The sequence below is a fragment of the Balearica regulorum genome, chromosome Z, assembly GCF_011004875.1.
Source record: "Balearica regulorum gibbericeps isolate bBalReg1 chromosome Z, bBalReg1.pri, whole genome shotgun sequence".
NCBI lineage: Eukaryota > Metazoa > Chordata > Aves > Gruiformes > Gruidae > Balearica > Balearica regulorum.
This window is the reverse complement of record NC_046220.1, coordinates 41133589-41147166: the sequence shown is the minus strand read 5'-3', so window position 1 is coordinate 41147166 and position 13578 is coordinate 41133589. Positions and strand designations below refer to the sequence as shown.

Sequence of the window (13578 nt, the reverse complement as noted above, 5' to 3'; positions counted from 1 at the left end):
AGTACAATCTGTCTTGCTATATACTTCTCCACAGGTATGTTAAACCTATGCAAAGGCATTTTTGCTTGTTTTATTTAACTCAGAAGCTCTGTTTCTTCCAAAAATGGCTTGAAGCTTCTGATCATATCCTTTTATTGTTGGGTTTGGGTATTATTATTATTAATTTTCTTCCAGATTCATAGAACTTTTTGATTTTTAAAAACATGTTGCTGCATTCTGGTGAGACAAATTGACTGCTGTACCTAGCCCAAATGACAGCAAGGAAACTTTAAAAAGAGTTTTCCCTATGGAAAGGGCTGAACTTGAAAACATTTGTTTTTCTAAGAGCAACTATTAAACTCTGACACTACAAGCAAGCGTAGTATCTGGCACCAATCAGAAATGTCTCTCTTTGTGTGTTGTTATAAGATATTCTCTTTTTAAATATTTAAACCAGTAATCTGTGTTGGTTTTGCGTGGCAAGGTTTTGGTAGCAGGGGGGCTACAGGGGTGGCTTCTGTGAGAAGCTGCTAGAAGCTTCCCCTGTGTCTGACAGAGCCAATGCCAGCCGGCTCCAAGACGGACCCACCGCTGGCCAAGGCCAAGCCAATCAGCACCTCTGTGATAACATATTTAAGAAAGAGAAAAAACAGTTAGAGAGCGCTTTTGCAGCCAGAGAGAGGAGTGAGAAGATGTAAGAACATCTGCAGACACCAAGGTCAGTGCAGAAGGAGGGGCAGGAGGTGCTCCAGGCACCGGAGCAAGATTCCCCTGCAGCCCGTGGTGAAGACCATGGTGAGGCAGGCTGTCCCCCTGCAGCCCATGGAGGAAGGATGAGGGGGTGTAGCGATTCCACCTGCAGCCCCTGGAGGACCCCACGCTGGAGCAGGTGGAGGCACCCGAAGGAGGCTGTGACCCCGTGGGAAGCCTGTGCTGGAGCAAGTTCCTGGCAGGACCTGTGGCCCCGTGGAGAGAGGAGCCCATGTCAGAGCAGGTTTGCTGGCAGGACTTGTGACCCCATGGGGGACCCACGCTGGAGCAGTTTGCTCCTGAAGGTCTGCACCCCGTGGAGGAGACTCACGTTGGAGAAGGTCGTGAAGGACTGTCTCCCGTGAGAGGGACCCCATGCTGGAGCAGGGGAACGATGAGAGGAGTCCTCCCCCTGAGGATGAAGAAGCGGCAGAAACACCGCGTGATGAACTGATCATAACCCCCACTCCCCATCCCCCTGTGCCGCTGAGGGGGGCGGAGGTTTGAAGCCGGGAGTGAAGTTGAGCCCGGGAAGATGGGAGGGGTGGGGGGAGGTGTTTTAAGATTTGGTTTTATTTCTCACTCCTCTACTCTGTTTTGCTTAGTAATAAATTAGATGAATTCCCTCTCTAAGTTCAGTCTGTTTTGCTCATGATGATAATTAGAGAATGATCTCTCCCTGTCCTTATCTAGACCCACAAGCATTTCGTTATACCTTTTCTCCCCTGTCTAGAGAAGGAGGGGAGTGATAGAGCGGCTCTGGTGGGCACCTGGCCCCCAGCCAGGGTCAACCCACCACATAATCTTTCAGTGGTTTTGGTTTGGGTTGGTTCTGTACGTGCTCAACAAACGTACCGCTCAGGGGTTCTTCAGAACAGCCAGCCTTCAGGAAAGAGTCATGGAATATTTAGGCCTCTTCTGCTTTATTCTGCTTTATTCTGCACTTTCAGTATTACTTTTCTGAACTGGAAAACTTTTTTTTTTTTTTTGTCCACTGCCCCAGCTCATGGCAAAAGTTATAAAGCCCCACCAAATATTTTTAGATCTGCATGCCCTTTCAGCTTATCTTTCCCCCCCACCCCAATCAGATTTGATTTGCTAACTGGCTGGCACAAAATGAGCTCTCCATCTGCCCATGCCTTAGCTTTGACTTACGCAAGCTTTGTTGCTTGCTTTTGACAAAACTCTAATTGTGAAATTGCTGCTTAAGAAATACAAGGCATCAGAAGTTAGGTCTAGAGCTGCTAACATGTCTCACCATTTGTCCCACATCCTGATCACTCTCTCACTTGTGAGTCAGCCCTTAAGTTTGTAAGACTGAGGTTTTTTCAGTCCTATTTACAAACTGGTTTATAGAATTTACTATTTGCACTTTCCTTATACATTGTCTAAAACATCTCATTTTTATGTTTCATTTTACACTATATATGTGTGTATAGCTTTTGCATACATGTCTGAAGTAACAATTCACCCAGCTTCCATGGGTTGAATTAATTGAAAATTGTTTTAAATATCAATTAATTTATCTCCAATAATTACAAAGAGGAAAGCTGCCTTCTGACTTTTCTGGGTTTTAATACCATTGCTTTTGGCAAAGTGGCACATCTGAATCTCTTGTATGTCCTTTCAGCAATACAGGGGGTGAGGTGTTGGCATTTAACCTGTTCTATCTACAATTGGAATAGTTTTTCCATTTTTCCTACTATACATAACTGAAAAAACACTCTAGAATGAAGTGCCCTTCAGATACCTGTTTCCTTCTGCTCCTGAGATCTAGTCTAAGAGTGTGTATATTCATATGTGTATCAAGAGATGTGGACTAGGTGAGCAAAACACAATTTTATAGTCACTGCCATTATTACAAATTTAAAACTTCCTTGTATAATATGGTGGACTGAAAACTACTCAGAAGCTAGCTAGGGTGGAACAAACAATTCTGATCCTTTATTTCTTAAATAAACAATGGGAAAACCACTAGTTTAACTGTGACAATTACATTCACTCAGGTATGTTTGCTGTTCTTTAGTCAATGTCATTATTAAACTGAGAGATCAAGTTTAAAACAAAACCCTCCGTATATTTAGTTTCACACATAAAAAACAAAACTATGTAAAGAGAATTTTAAACATAGAATTGAGAAGCAGTATCTCTTATGTTTTCCCCTTATATCTGGGAAACATTTTAAAATCAGGTTTTCCTATTTAGAAAGCTAATGTGCTTCCCAATTATACCTTGGCTTACAAGTCAAATACAACATTCGGGTTTCTTGGATGCAACTTTGATGGTTTGTTAACTTAAAAATGCCACCAAAATCTGCATTTCCCATCCTGTCCACAGGATATGAGCCTATGTGGGATTTAAAATTGGATTAATATTTTCATGAGTGATGAGAACATTAATAATTGCATTGCATAAAAATAAAATTTCTAAAATTACATTACGTTCCAAGTGCTTCAATGCTCTGATCAATCACGAATTATAAGAATAATCTAAAAATCTCCAAACATAAACAAAATAATATCATAAAAGGGATCACTAGTCTGTAATCATCCAGAATCTCTTGCGTGTCCCAAAAAGCCTCCAGAACAGACAACCATTAGCAACAGGATACCTGGTAGACTGGTTTTGTTTATTTCCATTTTTATGAGGCATATTTATTTAATAATTGCTCTTAGCTTTAACTAAGAATGGAAAATTTTGTAACATAGAACAGCTTAAGTGAAAGTATAATGCACAACAGCTAATTCCCAGGTTTTATTTCTCATTACCGACTTCAGTGAATGGCCTGTTCATGCTTACTCTGTAACAGCATTATTTTATACCCATTAATTTGGTTGCAGAAGTCAAGTTCAACTTGGTCCTTCCTTAGAGGAAGCACTCATCTTTATTTGTCATCCTCATGACAAATTTGACAAATTAAAGGCAAACTACTGCATAATACTGCCTTTCTAACAAAACACATCCAGATGGAACCAGGGAAAGGCCGCAATGTTATTACCATTAGTTTAGTGCCTGACAACATCTAAATTACCCTACTGTGTATGTATGCATGTTTGTGTGATGTACACAATGGCAATCATTTAATACAGAGAGTGCCATCTACTGGTGCCATTTAGTGGTATAATTTTTTGCAGCTTACTACACTTGCTAGAGTTGCTGTGCTAATGCACTGCAAAAGGCTTATTAACAGGTACCAGAAACAAAAGAATGGATGCTTTGTTGTACCCCATATTGTGGGGAGACTCTCATGCCTACAGCAAATAAACTTTTGAAACCAGCAGCAGTGAAAAAGATGACAGAATAAATTAAAACACAGGAGCAGCAAACCAAGTAATATGATGACAGACATACTAAAAAAATTTTGGAATGGATAGATGACTTGTACTTAACAATACAGTGCACAACCATACATAAATGGGTCTCCATGAAACCACGTAATTAGGTTTGCCTAGGGAAAAACTGAGGATGGGAAATACAAAAAACCTGTGCTGTTCAGATGACTATTTGTAATTTTTTAACAGTGAGGAAGGAAGTGGCTGGAGGAAAGGAATGGTTGTTTCTTTTTGACTATTTTTTCTAAATCTGTTTGCATGATGAGTCTTTCATTGCAACCACTTCAGAACCAAGAATGTTTTCTAAACTGGGTACAGTGTTTAATACAACAGATCCTCAGATACAAACCCCTACGTACTAAAAACAATATAAATATGAAGAATTAGTTATCATAACAAGTGAAAACACAGGTAAAATTCTTCCACACCTCTGGAATAATTATGGGCAAGAAAAGACAAAAATCAGTTCAACCGCATGCACGTTCATACAGGAAACAGGAAGATCTTGGAATTAGTTCTCCTATTAGTATCCTGAGTTGATGTCAAGAATTTGAGGAATCTTAACACAGAACTCTCACTACTGCAAGCATCATTAGACAGCTAAAACTCAAAATAATGCCATACAACCTGGGCAGCAGTGAAGCTGGCTTCTAATCTAGAGACTATTAAAAAAAATGTTCATCTTAACTTAGAAGTATATATATTAGAATGCTGTGAAGTGGAAAGCTGTGTACATATTAATATAAATCAAACATACGTGTACCTGTATAGAATATGAAGAATGTCATCTACTGGTATGTAAGAATATGCAACACTGTTCATAAGTTAGTAAACAGCTGCCATAATAAGCAACAAATTTGTCATTACTGTGTACTGCGAACCACAGAGTCCAGTTCAAAACTCTTCCTCACATACTCAGCATACTGCATTTTAACAAATACGTATGAGCCATGTATCTTGCAAAACAAGCTGCTTCCCATAAAATGGACACAGGAAGAAAATATAATGAGAATTATAGAGTCTACCTCTCTTTTTCATCTTCCTTTTCACATAAAAGCTATTTTAGATACTTTATAAAGATATGATGAGAATCCCCGTATTTCTTAAAAATAATCTCATCCCTCTCAGTTCTTTCATGTTTTACTATGATGCCTTACTATCCTCATTGTGATAAAAATATTGAAAATGCTTTGGTAACTCATTCCAAATAGAATCCAAAATACAAGAAAGCACACACAGAGAGACACGTTTCATGCTCCCCGACCTTTTCTTAACATGACTTCTTTCCAGTTTTTTCCCTCAGTTCTCCACAACTTTCCCATAGTTCCACCAATGCCTACTCTCTAACTTTTTTCTTATAATACTTCTATTTAAATTTATATGAGATTTCCTCAGAAGTAATGGCAAAGTCCCAGTAAATCAACAAGCAACTCCTCCCTGAAAAAACAGTAAGTCCACTTAAATCCTAAAATTTTAATGAGTTTCATTTAGCTGAACTCCTGTTTTTGTAAGAGTGTTATTTTTCTTCTATGCCTGAATATTGTTGCCTAACCAAAATATACATCAATAAATTAAACTACAAAGAATGACAAATATGGTAGCAGCTGATCAGACCGCTGGATGATCCACAACATGAGCGAAGAAGCGCTTGACATCCAAGGAGGAAAGGAAAGCCACACACAAGAATAAATTTATACTGAGAGGTAAGCAAGCATTGCAATGCAGGTGCATCTGTCCCAAGAAGTAAATCACAAATGTTTCCATTTTGAACTATCACTGAGATACTATCCTTTCAATGTTAATTCATCACAATCATAGATATACTGCTACACAGAAAAGCAAAGGTCTTAAACCCATTTTGCTGAAAATTCTGGCACAGATCCAGAAGTAAGGGTGAAAGGTCAGTGCTTCATTAACTGAACCAACTCAATTAAAATTGTAGTTTAATTAAAAAGTCAAGATGATCATTAAAAAAACCCAGGTCATCCAGAGAACATCACTAAAAATCTCAAACATCCTGTGCTTAATTGGCAGTAAATTTCTTGATCCGGCCTATTTGAGGAGTAGCAATCCACTGCAAAACACTTTAATGCAATTTAATACAATAGACAGAACTCCATCACATTTAGTCTAAACACTACAACTCCAAGGTACATCAAAAGATTGGCAAGAGGAGGATTGGTATATGCCTTCCATTCTTCTGGAAAACGAAGACATTCATTAAGATGCTTTAATGTGCCCTCCACAGGAGGCAAGTGTAGCTACACTAAAGAAAAAGATCCCACACAGAAGGCCTTGACATTATGTTTTGAGATTTATAACACAAATTTAAAAAAAAAAAAAAAAAAAAAACAAAAAAAACAAAAAAACCCAAAAAACCAAAGAAACCCACAAAAAAGCACAAAACCCTTTTTACCAGAAGCATTTGAGCATTGCCGTACAAGCAGGGGTTCTACTAAATATACACCATATTAAACTAAGGGGTTTGAAACATGTTTCCAGGTTTGCTACTCCAAAAATAACAAGATGATATTGAAGTTCAAGGTACTCCTCCTATTTCCCTAAAAAGCAGAGAAACTCCAGCAAGCAAATGGTGTGGTTTTACTGCAAACACTAAATTTGGCAAAAGGGAAATCCTTTACCTGAAAAGACTACGTTTGCATTCTCAAAGAGGTACTCTCAAGAGGTGAACTTTGTTCACTGAGAGCTGACAGTGTCCAAAGGAAATAAGAATATCGTCTCTGCTTTCCATTGCATACATTTGGAAATAAGTGGTGTCCACCACCTTTCCACCAACATTGTTTAGCTCAGCAGAAAATTGAGAAGTTAAAGGCAAAGACAAGAGGGGAAGGCAAAGACTGCAGTCCGTAATTCAAAACTTTGATCTTACAGCAGAAGTATCTCAGCAACATTCAGAAATGATTAATAGATGAGTCAAGAGTTTTAGAGCCTTTTTTTTTAATCAGTTTTAGTATTTCCATAAGAACATTATTTTTACACAGTTCTGTTGAGAAATTAGAAACACACTCATACAATAAAATTAAAACTTTCCAAATCAAAATTTTTACACTGATTTGGCATCATACCATCCTCAATTCAAAAATTACCCAGAATAACACTGGCAAGAGAAAACATGTCTGAAATCTCACAAAAGATAAAACATGCAAGTTTCATTAGGTATTTTTGGAAAATATAACAAGAATAATTTTATAATTCCGATGCCATTAAAAATTACTGTTACAAAGAACACCTATCGCTTTTGCAGCCATTAATATAATGTGGCCTTGCATAGGATACAGACATCCAAAAGAACTATAGATTTCCAGAAAGAAAAATTTGGTCACGCCCAAAAACCACCTCTAAAAACACATGCCAAGGCTGATAGGCCTTCCACCCCTATGTTCAAACTACTATATATACACTGTCTTGTTCCTTTGTATTCCTTTGAGGTAGAGCATTGAAAAAATATATCTTATATTAAAAAAAAAATAAAATAAAAAAGAGGGATATTAACTGTTCCTGTTTTACCCAATTTGAAAAGGGATAGTAACACTCTCACAAGTATGTGCGGCCTTGAAAACATACAACAAAAGCAGTATTTGAAACAAATTCCAAAGCCATAAACAATTAATAAACACAGTTTATAAACTGAGAGCGGAGGAGGAGGTGTGACCAAGTTAATAAAATGGAAATCTACTTCAGAAACGCTCTCTAGCTGCTGCAATGTGATTGCAAGAGAAACCCTCAGTGAAAGGAAGCACTTCTAGCCCCAGCCAGAAGGCAATGTTAGAACCACACTTACTGCACAGCTTCAAAACCCTCGGCTCGGAGAAGGCCCGCTGGAGAAACTAAATCACTTCCTTTCTTAGAGACTAGTTTTGCCAGGTCATGACTGATTTAATCAGTTAGAAATCTGTGGCAGCATGTATCCTGGCTTCCTACACTGCATCCGGCTGTATAGAAGACCTATGGAATCTAGATTCCAAGACTAAAATTCAGAATCAAATTAAAAGTAAGCAAGCATCAAATTCATTTTTTGCTACTTTGAAAATGCAATTTAGTAGCTGAAAACAAAACACTTGAGATCAACCTTCCTATCAATGACCTTAGACAAAGATGCGCTGAAAGGCCACAAAGTACTCCTTAAGAGCTCAGGCTTGCCTTGACAAAAAAGCAAAGTGTAATTTAATAGTCAATGTACATGGCAATAAAAACAAAGGAAAGAAGAATATTCAACACTAACTTGACTGACTAAGATAATTTTCCAATCAGATATAACTTTGTATTTTGGGGGGAAAATTTTCATGTAAGCCACATTTAAAATCCATAAAACTAGGAAACAAAAGGGGGGGGGGGTGTTACTGTTGTTAAAATTGGACAGTTAATAGTAAGCAGGTAAAGTTGTCTATCTCCATTACACGCTGCTCCTCATTTTTTGGCTGTTTGGGTGGGGGTTTTTGGTTGGTTGTTTGGTTTGCCTTTTTCGATTTTCTTTTTTCTATTGTCAAAGACCCAAAGGTCCCAATTTATTTGATCCATGCTGGCTTACACAGTGAGCTACCTTACCTTTTTAAAAACTGAGTATTCCTCCTCAGTGTATGCTGAAGTATTAAGTTGAGGAGATAAAATTAACTCCCAGCTGCAGGGCCAAAGGACAAGGCTACTGTGAAGGTCACCTTCCACAGAAGCTGAACAGCAGTTCCTATATGTAAACCCTTTTTCCATGGATCCCATGTCAGTGTGTGTGGACCCGACACAGAGTTCCATTCTGTGTGGTCATGGATGGCTTTCCATATGCACCATCTACAGAGAGCTTAAATACCTTAGAAAATCTATCATTTCATTCCAAGTACAGGCAAGTTTTCCATAATACTAAAAACCTTTTAAGTAGCATTCAAATTTCAGAGCTTTATTTAGAATTAATTTCTGGAATTCGATTCCATTTACATCATGTAGCCACAAAACTACCTTCCTCCCAACCCCCAAGAATTTGTTTCAACTACATATTTAAGACTTTTGGCCATTTTTTCCATAGTGTACCACAGTGTATTTGGCATCTTAGCACCAGAGAGTGAGTATCGCTGCTGCAAAGAGCTCCCACCATATTACAAACAAGACTGAGGTCAGATCAAACCACTGCAGAGGTTGGTCACCCAGTCTACAAACAGCTGATGCAAACCCCAAATTATGGCTCTCATAGCAAATGTGTCTTGATTCCTTTCTGTGACAATCTTTTGAGACACATATAATATGGAAAATAAAGAAGTTCAGGGGGAAACAATGTTAAGTATGCACTAAGTGGGTCAACAGACTTACTGTGGCATGACAAAAGAAACCCTTCAAGAGTAGCAAAATATTTAACTTAGGTTCTTCTGTACAAACAAACATGATAATCATTATATCACAATTGCTGGTAACGAGAATTACAATGCTGTAAGGAAAAGGAGATAAAACCACTTTCTTCAAAAAGCTTTGTGATGACGCACACTGGACAGTAAGAAATTGAGAAGAAATTCTAATGACTATAGAAAACCATGAAACAATATCCTTTCTTTTAATATCAACTTTTGTATCCTTATGCTGTGCATTTTACAGCCTTTCTTACCTATCCTTTTATTTCTTTTTAATTAGAAGTTTTCCAAGAGCTGTTTCTTTCCCTCAAACCAAAATATGAATGTATTACATTTTAGATCATATTATGCTACGCCCACTTCAGGCAACTAGGAAAGTGCCAAATGATAAAAATAACTATTACGACATGCTTGTGCTTTGAAATCCTCCATGCCCTCTTACCATCACTTCTAGGTTAACTCTTGATCCATCAAGTCACAATGACTATTAAGTTTGATTCAAACACACAGAGAAGGTGGAAATATTCCTGCAGATTACATTTAGGCTTCCATCAAATGTTAATCCCCATCTAAGACAGCTTCAGGTAGCAGCACTGCCAAAAGCAGTGGTGCTACCTTCATCCATCCCCAGCTGTTTGTTCTTGTTTACTTGATCCATTTTCTTACATCAGCCACATCATCAGTTCAGTGACATCAATCAGATCAGGCAACTGAGCTAGATTAAAACAACTGATTTTTTTCCCTCTCAGAAATGGAATTTACCTGTAGAAGATTGTCTGGGTACAACTCTCCCTCACCACTTGACATCATTAATACATCCTACTGCTAATAACAAAAGAAATTACAAGTTTTGCTCTGTTTGGTAACTAAGTGCATGCTATTGTGCATCTCCTATGTCATTATGAAGAATGTATTCAACCAGCAAGACTACATTAGAAAAGGCAGAATTTTTTTTGCATCACTTTACTTTGGTATTCAAGCATTGGCACTCTCTGAATTCCAAGTTATACTGACCTCAGGAAAAGCTTCTTGAAAAAGGTTAAGGACAGGAAGAAAAATAAGGGTGATTTTAGTTAGTATTAAATTGTTGAGAATTTCATGGTGTGCGGTACAACCCACCAAACAGGTACATACAGGCACCCAAGGGCCTCAAAGTTTGTGAGAACTTATTGCTGAGAATTACTACACCTAAATCAACAACACTACACAGTTAAATACACTTATTTAACCAACATAAACATCTGCAGTATCATTACCTATTGTCCTGGTTTCAGCAGGGATAGAGTTAATTTTCTTCCCAGCATCTGGTGTGGTGCTGTGGTTTGGATTTAGGATGAGAACAATGTTGATAACACACTGATGCTTTTAGCTGTTGCCAAGCAGTCAAGGACTTTGCAGCTTCTCACACTGCCCCACCAATGAGAAGGCAGGGGGTGCAGAAAAAGTTGGGAGGGGACACAGCCAGAACAGCTGACCCAAACTGGCTGAAGGGATATTCCTATTCCATACCATATGACGTCAGGCTCTGTATATAAAACTGGGGAGTGGGCCGGGAGGCAGTTTGGCTCAAGAACTAGCTGAGCACCCACTTCAGGTGGTGAGAAATTGTGCTGTTCATCGTTTGTTTTATATATTTATGTTATTATTATTATTACTGTTACCATCATTGTCCTTATCATCATCATAATCTTCCTTTTCTGTCCTATTAAACTTTATCTCAACCCACAAGTCTTTTTTTTTTTTTTCCCCTCCTCAATTCTCTCCCCCATCCCACTGGGAGGTGGGGGGGAATGAGCAAACATGCGTGGTTGTTGTAGCTGCCAGCTGTGTTAAACCACAACAAGTATTTTTATAATAAATTGTACATCCTAGTATTAGATGCTTACCTAGATAAACTGATATGTACAAAGTCAACTAGTAAGAAAGAAGTGAGCTACTTAGAGAAGCCTAAGCTTTAGCAGACGTACATAAATACTGATCAGGCTGCTACATTCTCACTAGTTGTAAAGACTGTAAGACAAAAAAAAAAAATACATTAACAATTCCATTAATATTTTAACTATATTTTGATATGGACCCACAGAGAATGCAAGGACATAAATCAATAACACAGCACCCTCAAACTGCTATTCAGCAATGCAAAATATTAACAATCAATGTGCTGCAAGTTATTTACATGCTGATGTGCTTTGCTAGTTCAGTGTGGAAATAGATAAAATATGAACAGATGTGCCATGCAAAACCCTACATTTGGGATTAAAGTTAAGGATTCATTATTCCTTAGGTTACTAAATATAAATCCACACACAAGCACTATCCCTCCCCTCTCTGACTGCCTTTGAAGAAAGTTTGGATACAATTAAGTTCTTCATAGGCAAGAGATTAAACAAAAGCAAAAAAGAATAAAATTAAAAAGAAAGTATAAGCTGTTTTCAAAACAAACTATGGCATTTCTCCAGGTTATTTATGTTATACTAATTGAAAGGTTTGGGGTTTTTTTTAATAACACTTGCTTCCCTTCTCATTTGTGCTTGTTGCTCAGTACTCAGTTACTAGACTTGATGAATCTTCCAGGTTAAAAGCCATCAAAACTTAAAAATGCCACATCTTTTTAATAGTTAAAATGACAGACTAGCACTGACTGCGTTATAATTAGAGTGATATATACTTCAACACAATATGTATGCAAGTTGTGTTTGGAGCAGTTTCTTAAATGACAGTGTCTCTATGCTATAGATGTAGCACCTTTAAATAATCAATTTAATTCAAAGCAGTCCTGTGAAGGATTCATTCGCTTACCCGTATCCAGCTGTTGGCTTTCAATTCCACAGGGTTCTGAGGTTCGCTGCTGTATAGACAACATAAGCACCACATCAGAGTCTTCTGGCTTTCATCTGCAGGAAGAAAAAAAACAAGTAAGGATACATTTAGAGAAAAAAAAAAAAAAATCAAAACACAGACAGAATTACACACAACAGTCCCTATCCATCCACAAAATTAAAGCCCTAAATATCAATCTCAACTCACAATGCTTCTATTCTACCAGATTCACACCACACATTTAATATTATTCATATGTACTTCTTGTGTAATCATTTCCTTCAATTGCAATTTAATAGGTATCAAAGAATTCAAAATCTATACAATATTTAGATGGTCTTAAGCAACATGCATGACCTACTGATTCATTTACATAAACACTTGAAGCTATCATCAAGGAACTTTCAATTCAATATCTAAATAATATAATTAATAATAATAATCAACAGTAGTAAAATAGTTATTACATTGTTTCCAAAGCTTGCACAACTAAAGAATGCTCAGTTCTGAAAAATTTAAGTTTGTGAAGGATGAAATAATTCATAAGAATGTAAAACATTGAGTTTTCTGTAAGAATATACTAAGATTCTTCATGCTTCAGGAAAATGATATTTCTGCAGATAGCAGAATAGCTAAATGCTGATGGAAAAAAAATCCTATTGTAATTTTCTGTTCAGGATTAGATCGGGTTTTACTTAATTCTAACCCACTGTTGGAAATCATTTGCGTTCTCTAAAAACTCACTATATTGAGCAATACTGTCCCAGCTCAGATGCACAGACAGTATTATAGAGGAGCTGATTATTTGGATAGGGTGTTGAAGAGCCATTTAACTCATGATTATTTCCCATAACTTTGTTTTCAATAGGCTTTTTTTTTTTTTTCAGTGTTCTTTGGCAGATACCAAGAGTCTCTACACTGAATTTCATCCTAGCATAAAACTGCATGATTGTAATAAAAATTATGAAAACTGGATGTAGTATTGTAGCTCTGATATAATATTCACTTAGTAAGTGATAAAATTCTTATTAAAAATAATACAAATGAGTAATACTACATGAGTTTTAGAAATTATATTAGGAGACAATTTGATTACCAAGCTCAACAAATGACTTGTTTTCTGTGTATTTGTTATCCAGGATGTAATAAACAGTATTATTTAGAAGTGCTTTGTAGGCAAAGCCTGAAGAAAAAAATAAAAGCTCCATTAAGTAATGCCTGTGTTTTCACCAGGTGAACAGAGATGTTAATATTGATTTAAACCAGTATGCCTCAATAAATGTCCAACAAGCCTGTAGGCCATTACTGGCCTCCCACTGACTAACATCTCTGCACAGAAATGGTTT

The 13578-nt window shown here is 37.3% G+C and overlaps 1 protein-coding gene across 4 annotated transcripts in view; it reads right to left on the bottom strand.

Moving 5' to 3' along the window:
• The window catches only part of FANCC (FA complementation group C), an 85412-nt gene that overhangs the window by 49784 nt on the left and 22050 nt on the right, over nt 1-13578 (bottom strand). For all 4 annotated transcript variants that reach the window (XM_075740908.1, XM_075740906.1, XM_075740905.1 and 1 more), the window contains one exon: nt 12212-12306. In XM_075740908.1, the coding sequence (XP_075597023.1) occupies nt 12212-12306 (95 nt within the window). The remainder of the gene's footprint in view (nt 1-12211; nt 12307-13578) is intronic.